Raw genomic sequence first — 12,626 nt, 5'->3', positions numbered from 1 at the left:
GGCATGGGCACTTGGGGTTTTGATTAGGAATTGGTTGCCAGTTCCAATTTCCATAAGGGTGTCTCCTGAATTTTCTAAGGTTCTTATGGTTTGAGGTTTTATGTTTAGGTCTTTGATCTATTTAGAGTTGATTTTTGTGTCTGGTGATAGGTAGAAAACTTGATATCATTTTAACTTATAAGATGCCCCCAGATGTTAGTCTGTTCAGCATTAAAAAAATTTTTCTGTGTTATTTTTGATATTGTGTTTCATTATTCAAGCACAGTGTCAGTAAATAGAATATGGGCTGTCTATTAAGATGTTTGCTGTTACTTTATGTAGTAGGAAAATATGAGAAAATTAGTCTAGATTATTTTTCTCAGGATTAATGGCATCAATATTTTCTTCTTTCACATACCTTGAAACCAGATCTTATTGAGAGAAAAGGATGTGAGTGCTTGACTGATGGGAGGACAACTGCACATGATAATATTCTGGGGAGGGTTGTATCAATGAGATGACCTTCTTCAGAGAACTATGCTTATACCTACATATATTGCTCTAGCCCAAAGATTTCAGTGTTCAGGGATTAGTAATGTAGATTGGAAAGGTCGTTTTATTTCAGGTCCTAAAGCTTCAACTCTACTTAATAAGCCATTCAATAAATACCTCTGGTTATAACATGGATAGAGATAGTATGAATGAATCCTATTCAGTGCAACTTTATCCATAATGGGATATTTTTTGAGCACCTACTATATGTAATGCATATGGTTTACAACATTAAAATGTTGGGTGTATGTGCCACTGATAATTCTGTACTGACTACTTCACACATGATATATGTATACACTAAAGCATACCTAGGTTAAATAATATAATGATCCAAGCAATGTATTTTGCTTGTAACCTGTAGTAGAAAATGTTTTTTGATAGAAAAACTGCTTCTTTTATAGCAATTAGGTTTAGATTTATGTGACTTGCCAGTGAAATGTTATCTAGATTCTGTGGTATATTTTATGGGAATGAATTCTTTAAATATTAGTGAAACTGCCATAGTTAGAAATTAGAATTTCCATATGGGAAGCTAACCTTGTAAATAGTCACATTTGATTATATTCTGTTGCCAAAAACTGTAAGTATTAAGCATGTTGGTAAAACTAATCCTTTCAAATGTGAGATAGGTATAAGAACATGTAAGTGCTACTATTTCTCACTATAGACTTTCCTTTGGGGTATACTCTAGCATGAAAATTATTTTCCCCAAAAATAAATGTCACTGTTGCTGAGTCCTGTTTGACTCCAAAATTATTTTATACTCATTGAATTTATAACCTTGACTTTCATGAATATCCTCTGGGTTTACTTCCTATCATGGGGAAAGAAAAAAAAAGTATTGCTAGAGGCTTGCTAATTAAAATCCTTCAATATGCAAGTATGATTGAGAAAGACTTAAAATCTCATTTAATTAAAAGGCATCTACTTCAAAATTTGTTTTACGTTAGGATCTATATAGATACTCAAATATTTTCAGTTGATTTATATAAAATCTCCTAGAACTGAAGGTTTGCGTATGTGAAGCATGCCTGCCATGAGAGTTGATTCCATCTAATTTTTGGTCTCACTTTTTTCATTTGGTAGCAAATGAAAGCATTTTGTGACTCCGTTTCTCTGCAAAATTAAGTAATGCTGGTGGCCTCTTTTTAATCCCTTAACTGTTATTGTGCATCGAATACTGAATTGGTAATCAAAGCTCCTTAGAAGTGATAATTAAAATTACGTTAAGCAATAGAAAATTAGTATTTTAACAATCTGAATTGGAGTGATTTTTCAACTTCATTAAGATCTTTCCTGATAACTCTTTGATTTGGCATATTCTCTCTTGTCAATGAGTGCTAACTGAGGAATTTGATGTCATTATAATGTTAACCTAAGAGAGATATAAATATAAAACTGAGAATGAAAGTGGGAGAGACAGAAAGAGAGACAGAGAGAGAGAGAGAGAAAGAGAGAGAGAGAAAGCAATCAAGGAAACATGGCACTGAAAGAACCTAGTGACCTGGAGAGAAATCAGGTGGAGATGAAGAATGTGCCTAATATAGGAAAAGGGATGCCTTTTACATTTTAATATAAGAGAGAAGAAAAATATGTGGGAATGCATACAACCATTTATATGAAACTAAAGGAGTTGTTGTTCATTTCTTTCTATTTTTTCTGGGAAGAAAGAGGTGAGTTCTTAGAAGTTGGAAAATAGGTAGAGAAGATTTAGAGGAAATGTGGAAAGAAAGTGAGAAGGTAACTCATAAGAATGACCAGACAGTGTTGAAAAACTAACCAGTAGACTACATATTAAAGTATCATCAGTGTGGTATTAGCATTTTCTTTATTTCTGCTTGGTAGTCTTGTTTTAAACACAAAGAAGGCGGTTGGACTGATCTCAGTCTGAAATTTTGCCAACCTTTCATGGCAGAACACTGGAACAAGGGGTCAACCATACTGGTAAAAGAGTGGTTGACTTAGCCAGGGAGGCTGAACTTGTCAGAAACAAATAACTCATTTTGCATGAGCAAAGGCATTGCTATTATTGGAAAAAATAGAACAGTCTATATAGATAGAATTTAAGATAGAGGAAAGGGAGGGGTGGGGGGGGGGAAAGTTAAGGGAGGTAATGACTACACATTAGTGTCACCTGGGAATGTATCAAAACTACCCGTGCCTAGATCTTGTCCTCAGATTCGGGTAGAATTGGTGTGTGGTATGTTCTGGACAGTGGATTTTTATTTTACAGACAGAGTTGGATACAAGTGTTTAGAACCTTTTATAAAGAAACTTGTTTTTTGCAAAGTGAGCTGGCATTTTCTTTTCAAGGGAATAGAGAACTAGCAAAGATTTCCAAAAAAGGAGTAATATAGGTTATTTAGTATTTTAGAAAACTATATTTTCCTCAGTGATTGACAGATATCAAAAAAGAAGCAATTAGGAAAAAAAAGGGAAACTAGTGGAGAGAATATGGCATTATTCTGGATCAGAAATGGCGGGATCCTAAACTTGAAACTGACAAAGGAACTGTAGATTAGGGGGCATGTTTGTGTGCTTCAATATAAGAGTTTATAACATGTATTAGTGGGTGTGTAGAATGATGGAGAAGAGACAAAGATAACTGGAGACTCTTGTTTTGAATAGTTTTGTTGGCTTTGTAATTGCTACGTAACACATTACCACAGACTTCGAAGCTTGAAACATTTATTATCTCACAGTGTCCATGAGTCAGGAGTCCAGGAATGGTTTCCCTAGATTCTATGCTTAAGTGTCTCACCAGGTTACAATTAAGGTGTGCACCAAAGTTGAGGCCACTCAGAGGCTTGATTGAGGAAAGCTCCTCTTCTGGGTTCCCTCAGGGTTTTAGCAAAATTTATCTGCACGCAGCTATTGAACTGAATGTCCTGTGTTCTTGCTGGCTGACAGCCAGAGGCTGCCCTAAGATCCTAGAGGCAGCTCACAGTTTTCACTTCGTGGCCATCTGTCGGTCTTTCATAGCATGACTGCTTGCTTCTTTGAGGCCAGCAAGAGACTACTGCTCTACAGAAATAACCCAATCCCACTCTTAAGTGTTTTACCAAAGCCAGGCCTACCCAGGATAATCTCAAACTGATTAACTCAAACTGATCAATTGATTTGGCATGTTAATTATATCTGTAAGTTTTCTTCACCTTTGCCATATGCCATAAACTGATAATGGGATCAATATCCTATCACATACATGGTTCCTGCCACACTCAAGGAGAGGCATACACAGAAGGGTACCATAATCAAATGATGTCCAGTTAATTGAGATGATAAAGACAAGAGAATTAGAATGTTTTAGGAGATTGATGGCCTCAGTTTTAGACATGTTGAATTTGAGGTAATTGGGCATCCAATTAGAATGTAGTTTAGGGTTTGATAGAGAGATCAGATTGGAGATACATATTTGGTAGTGGTCAGTAGAGGTAATAGTTAAAACAATGAGATTACCTAAGAGAAAGACTGTAGCAAGAAGTTAACTAAGTACATAAGCAAGAGTCAAGTAAAGTTAGAACTTCTGGAGCTGTACTTGAATCTCTTGATTCCAGAGCAATATCCCATTATACAACTTTACACTGTTCTTTCACTTTCTTCTTTCAGTGATATCTTATTCTTCCTACTTTGTAGCTTACTCTCTGTTCTCCTCTCACCCTCAAGTCACACTATCTGGAAGTCAGAATCAACATCTTTTAGTGAAAGCCTTACAGATAATAGACACACAAAAAATATTAACTCTGTTATGATCCCTGTTTCACATAGTGAATTGCAGGAGTTGTCTCATGGGGAACACAAGACCCAATGAAGGGAGATGATACCATCATTAGTCCTGAACAGTTTCATTTCTGCTTATCAGAAACCAGAACTCACCATGGACATTTTTTCTGTTTCTTCCATCCCATAATTGCCTATGACGTGAACAGACTGGTACAAATTTGAATACAGATGTCATCCTATTTATTTATCTCCTGAAACATTGGTCTGTTTATATGAGTATAAAATTATTGATGCCACCACAGAAATATTGTTGAGAAATTTGAGCTGTGATAATGGAAAGAAAAAGTGAATTTAATTAGTACATTTTGTCAGGACTTTCCTTTCTTCTCATAAATTCTTTTCTTTCAGGTTATATTCAAGAAGACTGTGTCATCCCTTGTCCATTTGATTGCAAGTTAAGTGATTGGTCTAGTTGGGGGTCTTGCAGTTCATCTTGCGGAATTGGAGTGAGAATTCGATCCAAATGGCTAAAAGAAAAACCTTACAATGGAGGTCGACCATGTCCCAAACTGGATCTCAAGAATCAGGTAAAGTGCATGAAGTGATAAATAAAAAGCTAAAAGCTGTCTTAATTATTATTTCCTGTTGAAATTGAAGTCTTTCTCATAATCTCAGAAGAGGGGTCAAGAGGGCCGAAATTAAAATAATAGAATTAGTAATAGAGTCTTCTTCCACTCCTAGGTAGTGCCAAGACCAACTTGGTATCCTTAGCAATGATGACATTTACATAATTAAATCTAACTGATTTTAAATTATCTTAAAGTGTAATTTGATATTATAAAAGTTATATGTATGCAAATATTTAAAAAATAAGTAATAATATAAGGATAATGTCAGTTACTTTATAGCAATATACTTAGTAGTCTTATCTAGTCTGTTTTTCCTTCACTTAATTTTTATCCTAATTTTTTTCATTCTCAATTCTGCCAATCCCTCCACAATTCTTTAAGTCTTTTTTAAGCTATTATTCTCCCTGCTTCATTGAAAGTCATGGGTATTTTCAGAAATATACCCTGGTGGATACCTTTCTATTTAGAAGTCTAAGAAAAATTCATCTTGAGTAACCAAAGTTGAGGAGAGTATTTCGGTTGTCTTTACCCATGTAATAGAGTCTAAGATTTAGTTAAGAATTATAATAAATAACTTAAATTGTTTCCATGATTGCATTCTGATTATTCACTTAGGACTTATATTTTGTTTGGATTGTTTTTGTTTTGTTTTTTTTGTCAATAAAATAGGTGGAGCACAAGATGATGACAGTTACAATTCTCTTATTCTTAGAAAGATGAAGTGTGTCTCATATGAATATGTAGATCCTTTGTGATTGGGAAACACTTAACAGAATAGTTACACACTTTTATTACTAATGCTATTATATTAGCTTCTGTCCTCTTAATCCCATTTTGATCAGACTCTATATATGTTGCTTAATGTAAGTGAAATCCCATGCATCTACATGTAATTAATTTTGATAGCATGTCTAGTATTACTTAGACTTAAATGTCGTGTATCAATTCAACATCTCTAGCTATTTTTTCCTAGGGTTTTATAAATGCCATATAACTACTGAAATAAAGATAGCAAGATAGATAATTTAAGTTCTAAGACAGGAAATAATTATTATGCTAGTTTTCATTTTTAAGATTATGTGGTAAAATAATGACTATAGTTTCTTTACTCAAAGAAGATGGAAATCTTTTAGGGAAAACAAAGCAAACAATTTAAAATCAACATATAGGTTCCCCCAAAATATCCTACAAGTACAGAGTTTAGTGAAGGGAAAAGTGAAATATAGTTAATGGAAATAAGAAAGAAATAATCAGAGCAGAGACAGTCGGATGACATAAGCCTGAAAAAGAAAGCAATAATACAGATTTATGGTCAGGAGAAGACTCTCAGGTGAATACTTGGTGTACAGACTATTTGGTCATCCCAAGGGGATTTCTCAGGTATTTAAACTGGAAATGAACTACTAAGCATTTATAGTTATAAATGATCTGTGATAATTCTTGTTATGTCTTCCTCAAAACCATCAATGAAAGCTAAGCCTTTATAGCATTAGTGTTAAACACTAATTGTAATATGCTGATTTTATGAACTAGGAAATTATCAAGGGAATAAAAGGACTTTATTTGAGCACAGACTTTAGGAATATAGTCTCATTATCCAAAGGCAAATGTCCAGAAAAATGGCTATAATATTTGAGAGTATGTAGGATGATGGCATTTGGGTGCCTGTGTGACTTCAAGGAAACTTGTTCTAAACACTTAATTAACATATAACACTTATATCCTTGAGAGGTAATACAGCTAGAAATTAGGTCCAAGTTTAAGAATAATTTATATACATTCAATAAATGAAAATTGATTGCAAGGATTATTTCTGACTTTTGAGTTCCAGAGGAGGATTGTAACCTTTCAAAGACATTTATTATTTGTGATGCTCAGAAATGCATCCTGAGTTTTAATGATCAGAAACAGAATTTAGTTTGGCACTTATTCTATTATAAAGAGGTTTCACATATCAAGTGTGCATGTGGCTAAATTAAACTTGAATTTAAAAAATCTTTACCCCAATTCTTACTTTACATCCTTAAACATTTTTATTTATAAATTGACAAATTAGAGTTGTATATCTTTTGGGGGTACAAAATGATGTATATGGAATAGTTAAATCAAGCTAATTAACATACTCATCTCCTCAGATATGTATCATTTTTGTGGTGTGAACATTTGAAATTTACTGTCTTAACAATTTTGAAATGTGCAATATGCTAGTGTTCGCTTTGTTTACCATGCTGTGCAACAGATCTCAATTTTTTAAAAAAATTTATTTCGACTGACTGAGGCTTTGTGCCCTTTGATCATCATCTCCCCAATCTCTCTACCTCCCAGCCTCTGGCAACCACCATTCTACTCTCTGTTTCTATGAGTTTGATAGATTTAGATTCCACATATAAGTAAGAACATGCAGTCTTTGTCTTTCTGTGCCTGGCTTACTTCACTTAACATAATGTTTTCCAGTCCCTTTCTTTTTAAGGCTGAATAGTGTGTGTGTGTGTGTGTGTGTGTGTGTGTGTGTGTGTGTGTGTGTCCGTCCATTCATCTGTTGATCCCATACTTGGATATTTAAGTTGATCCTGTAACTTGGCTGTTGTAAATAGTGCTGCAGTGAACATAGGAATGCAGACATTTCTTCGACATACTGATTTCAGATTCTGGGAATAAATACCCAGATGTGAGATTGTTGAATAATATGATAATTCTGTTTTTAGTTTTTTGAGGACCTTCCATGTAGTTTTCCATAATAGCTTTACTAATTTCCATTCTCACCAACAGTGTATAAGGGTTCCCTTTTCTCCACACATACTTTATATGTTAAGATAAGTTAACTGATAAGGTCAATAAGTAATAGGCCCTCTCTCTCACTCATAAGTCTGTGAATGGCAAGGGCAAATACTATTGTGAAAAATCTTAAATGTGAAATTAATTCTTCTCAGAGCGATTCCTTTTCTAAATCAAGCACACATATCTGTGAGTGTATGTGTGGAAAGGTATCTGTGGTGACTTTATTATATATTTGTTCTTCCATGTAGTAGAATCCTGTTTGTGTGTATGTATGTATATGTACTGTACTGTATATGGAATTTTGTTTGAAGTTATTCCTATTTTCTTAATTTATCTGACAATAAATTGGATTGTCAGCAAGTTTCATTGCTTAGAAAATATTCCCCAGCTTCTATTATTTATGGCAATTCTTCTGTAGAGGAGGCCACTGTTTATCTAAACTAGACATATGGTATAGTTAGCAATATATCAACTGAGGCTCTTTCGTAAAGTTCACTTTTACTACTGACTTTGGGTTATTCGTCTCCTTTCCAATTTGTTTTAAGGTTTTCTTAAGTTTCTATTTGCTTTTCTATTTTTGGAGGCAGATTAATACTCTATTATCTATTCATCCATAAGTAAGAGCTTAAAAAAGTAACCAAATTACAGCATTGAAAAGGCCCATATCTCTAGTATATGGACATGGAGAAAATACATTATGGATCAGATTAAGCCTAACGTACTATTCATAAGAATATTGAGTAGATATTAATGTGTGTGTATGTGTCTATGTAAATATCAGCATACCCTCATATCCCTACTCATTCTCCTTTGATTCTCTTTAGAACATGAGGACTTTCTGAAGGCAAGGGCTGTCTTTCTACTTTTGTAACTCATTCCAACCCATTGTACACTCTCTTGTGGGTTGTCAAATTGTATTCACTGGAAGCCTTATTTGAAAAGTAGCCTTCTCTCTGGATGAGTGGTGCCTAGTTCCATAGAAATAAGCAAATATATTTGAACTCTGGTCTCTTATACTGTGATTTGTCGTAAGAATTTTCAAAAACATGAGCTCTTCTAGAAGAAAAAAAAAACAGTCATCAAATTATTATTGCCCAAATAGTGTTCCAAGATTTGCCTGAAACATCTTGGGCGTTTTGATCCCCATTGAAATCTAATACAGTTATATAATATGAGAAAGTTGCTATTATGTACACAGGCTCATAAATCGGTCTGAATCTGCTAGCAAAATCAATATTTATAATCTTTTATAAAAAGTCTTCCTTTTAAACCCAAACCTATCAACATGATAGTGCTTTCTCTAGGAGTGCCTAAGTGACAACAACACTTGAGTAGCTTTCTGCTAAGTATATTTGTGATGCTAAATAGTTTGTGCATGTAGCTTGTCCAAAGCTCTTATCTAGGCATAAAACGTCTTCTAAATAGTTTATTGGATTATCAGATCAGTTGGCTCATGCCCTTGGCTCTGCTTTGCATAGTAAAGTACATAATAGATTTTATTTTTTTACAGTCTATAACGTGTTGAGTGGATTTAAGTGCACTTGTACTATTTTTACTATATCTTTTTTTGAAATGTTGCCTAATAGAAGATTAAATATGAAGACATTAAGGCTCCATTGGACTTACATTTCCCTTTATGCATTCTTCACACAATTGAAGCCAAAGGAGTTCTAGAAAACTATATTTTGTTTATAAGTTGCAAAGCAGTATGTTCACAGTTTGTATGAATAACAATCTTATTTGAAGATTCATTACTTGTACTTTAAAAAAATACATGCTATTTAAATGCATTCTTGAAAGCATTTTGATTATGTTTGTAACTGGATGAGCAGATATAAATTAAATATGTGTGTTCTCTAGAAACAATTGCTATTTTAAACGTGTGTCTTCTCCCCCAAAGAAAGGTGGTCTAAATTTGGAAACGGTGAGTATTATGCATTTTATTTTTCATAGCAGGGTAATAATGATTTTAAGAATGTATTCTTTCCAAATATATACAGAAACATTTTAGCTTGAGCACTTCCTCCTTAGAAGATGATTTGGGGATTAGAAAAATTTCTGTGGAAAAGTAGTTTATGCACATTTTGATACTGCTGCATTAACTATTATACGCAGCATGTTAGGACATGAAAATAGAATATCTTTTATTCTATTCAAGTGTTTGTTTACCTAGAAAAATGTGGCTACATTTTAGATGTAATTTGATTTAATCAATGTTGGCCTTTTTCTTCTTTACAACCAGCCTGACTTCCACTGATCCTGGTCTAGATCAAATCATTCCCGGCAAAATGCTGCTCGCTTTGAACTTAGTACTTTGGCAGGAGCCCCAGACCTTACTGGAGCAGGAAGTCTTCTTCCTGAGTGTAAATATGGAAGGCATGCCAAACTGCTCCATTATTAAGTACATTCAGGTGTACTGTTCCTTGGGTGGGGAGGGGAGATTGGTGGTTGCACCTTGAATAAGAACTTGCTTTAAATATAAAATGTCACGTGTCATAGCATTAAGGCCTGCAGAGTGATTTATTCCTCAGGGTTATCTGGAAGAATTTAATAGAGACAGAAACTTCTGAAACATTTCACCTCCACCTGACATAGCAGGTGTCCCAAAGCCCAGCTACACCACACCCCATCTCAGAAGCTGCACAAAATGGTTTGAATGAGCTGGTGTTACTCCTACTGAATCCTTTATGTCTGGTCTGTTAGCCCCACCTCTGTGCTCTCAAGTTGTGGCATTGCACTAATTGAGCTGAGTGGAGCTCAGTGGAGAGGCAATTTTTCTTTTTTGTTCTTGCTCTGTCACCATTTCTGAGAAAAATTATTTGTCTCCTCAAGAGATTTCCTCTTCCTCAGCATTTGCATCCACACAGACCCTGTTCTTGATCATTGCAAAGCACTGCCCCTCAGGCTTGTTAAAATCTTTTGCAACTTTGATCATTATTCTTGAGAGCTGTCAGAATCAATCATGAGAAGCAATTTTCCTATGCCATTGGTCTTACGTTTTACTATGTTTTTTAATACTGAATATTGCTACTTGACATGTATCCAAACTCACTTTTAGTTGTTCTTCAAGATGTTCACTATATACCTCTAGAATGTTCTCCACTAAGCTAGCTTACCAAATTTCTCTAAGGCTACCCCTGGGCAGGGTTTTCAGGATTAGCTGGAGACAGCTGTACAATTGTACAGCTGGCAAATTTTGTCAGATTTTGCTTTTGGAACTCTTTCACTGTCTTCCTATACTTCATATTACCCCTAGCCCCTTAACTCCTAAAACCCTGAAATAGCAGGTAACATCAGCTTCAACAGGAAAATCAAATCATCTGTGTTTGCAATTTTGCAAAACTGTCTTCTTTTAAATATTTTTTTCTTTTGTTTTTTTTAAGATGTGGAGTATAATTCAGGATTAGGTATGCAAATAGTTATCATATAGGTAAAATTTGGGTCTCCCTTTAGTCCCCACTTTGCCTGGTTTGAGATCAGGTATCCTTATGGATGCTGTGTTCCTCACCCACCCACCCTGGCAGTATCCCACTACTGACAATCCCTTTCTTTTCTTTTCTTTTTTTTTTTTTTTTGAGTTAGAGTCTCACTCTGTCACCTAGATTGGAGTGCAGTGGCCGCTCCTGGCCACCACAGCCTCGACCTGCTGGGCTCCAGCGATCCTTCCGCCTCAGCCTTCCAAGTAGCCGGAATTACAGGTGCACGCTACCACGCCCGGCTATTTTTTATTTTATTTTATTTTATTGTAGAGATGAGGTCTCGCCTGCCCAGGCAGGTCTCGAACCCGTGGGCTCAGGCAGTCCACTCACCTCAGCCTCCCAAAGACGCAGGATTACAGGCTGAGCCACCGAGCCTGGCTGACAATCCCTTTCTTATAGTATTTTGGTAAATGTTCAGGCTCCATTTATGAGTGAGAACATGATGTAGTACTTAGTTATTTGTTTCTGTGATAGATCACTGAGTATGATGGACTCTAAATTCATCCAAGTTGCTGTGAAGTCCATATGTTTGTCCTTCTTCATGACTGTGTAATATTCCATTGTGTATGTGTACTACATTTTTGTATCCAGTTTAGTTTCGATGGGCAGCAATCATAGTTTGTTCCATGTTTTTGCTATTGTGAATTAACTGAGTATTTCAAGTAGAAGTTCCCGAGTACTTTTCTAGAAAAACATTAACAGAATTTGCTTTTCATATCTTTTCTGAATCAGTCTATAATTTAAGCTTGAAGTACAGAATAGAAAGCTCTTTCCTCATTTCAAGCATTGAAAGAATAGTAACTTGACTTTAACCATGAGCATAAATTTGTTATACTAAATACATGAGCGAACTTTTCAAAGTTCATGAAAAAAATGGACTTAAAAAATTACAAATGTTTAAAATGAACTTTGTTTTTCAACAAAAGCTCCATCAAAGTCAAAACACTTCTATAAGGGATGATACCAACCACTTAGCCCATCCCTAAAGAATTGGGGGTTCTGGGAATTTAACCATGTTGATGAAATCTTTTTACATTATTAACTGAAGAAAAATGGATGACCTTTACTTTTTTTTAAGATTAAGAAACAAAAAGAAGTCATAAAGACCCAAATTAGGACTGTAAGTTGAATTCCTAGTGATTTCCATCAAAACTTTTGCAAAATTCCTCATGTTGATGAGAGAACTGAGCAGAAACATTGTAATGGTGGAGAAGGACTCTTTGGTGAAGATTTCTGGGATGTTTTTCTGCTACAACTTTGGCTACCTTGCTCAAATTTGTCATAATAAGTAGGTGTTATCATCTTTGACCCTCCTGAATTTCAACAAGCAAAATACCTTGGGTGTCCTGAAAGCTGTTGCCCATAACCTTTGTTGTGACTGGTCTACTTTTGCTTTGACTGGACCACTTGGTAGTCATTGCTTTGATTGTGCTTCATCTTTAGGATTGTCCTGATAAAGCCATATTTCATCTCTTGTTAAAAT

The 12,626-nt window shown here is 34.9% G+C and overlaps 1 protein-coding gene across 1 annotated transcript in view; it reads left to right on the top strand.

Moving 5' to 3' along the window:
* Positions 1-12,626, top strand: part of THSD7B (thrombospondin type 1 domain containing 7B) — a 363,632-nt gene that overhangs the window by 150,651 nt on the left and 200,355 nt on the right. The window contains exon 4 of the mRNA XM_021707254.1: positions 4,666-4,844. Within this exon, the coding sequence (XP_021562929.1) occupies positions 4,666-4,844 (179 nt within the window). The remainder of the gene's footprint in view (positions 1-4,665; positions 4,845-12,626) is intronic.

Source organism: Carlito syrichta, unplaced genomic scaffold, assembly GCF_000164805.1.
Source record: "Carlito syrichta isolate Samal-C Ts95f unplaced genomic scaffold, Tarsius_syrichta-2.0.1 Scaffold316472, whole genome shotgun sequence".
NCBI lineage: Eukaryota > Metazoa > Chordata > Mammalia > Primates > Tarsiidae > Carlito > Carlito syrichta.
Note: the sequence above shows the minus strand (reverse complement) of the source record. Positions and strands in the feature narration are given on the sequence as shown.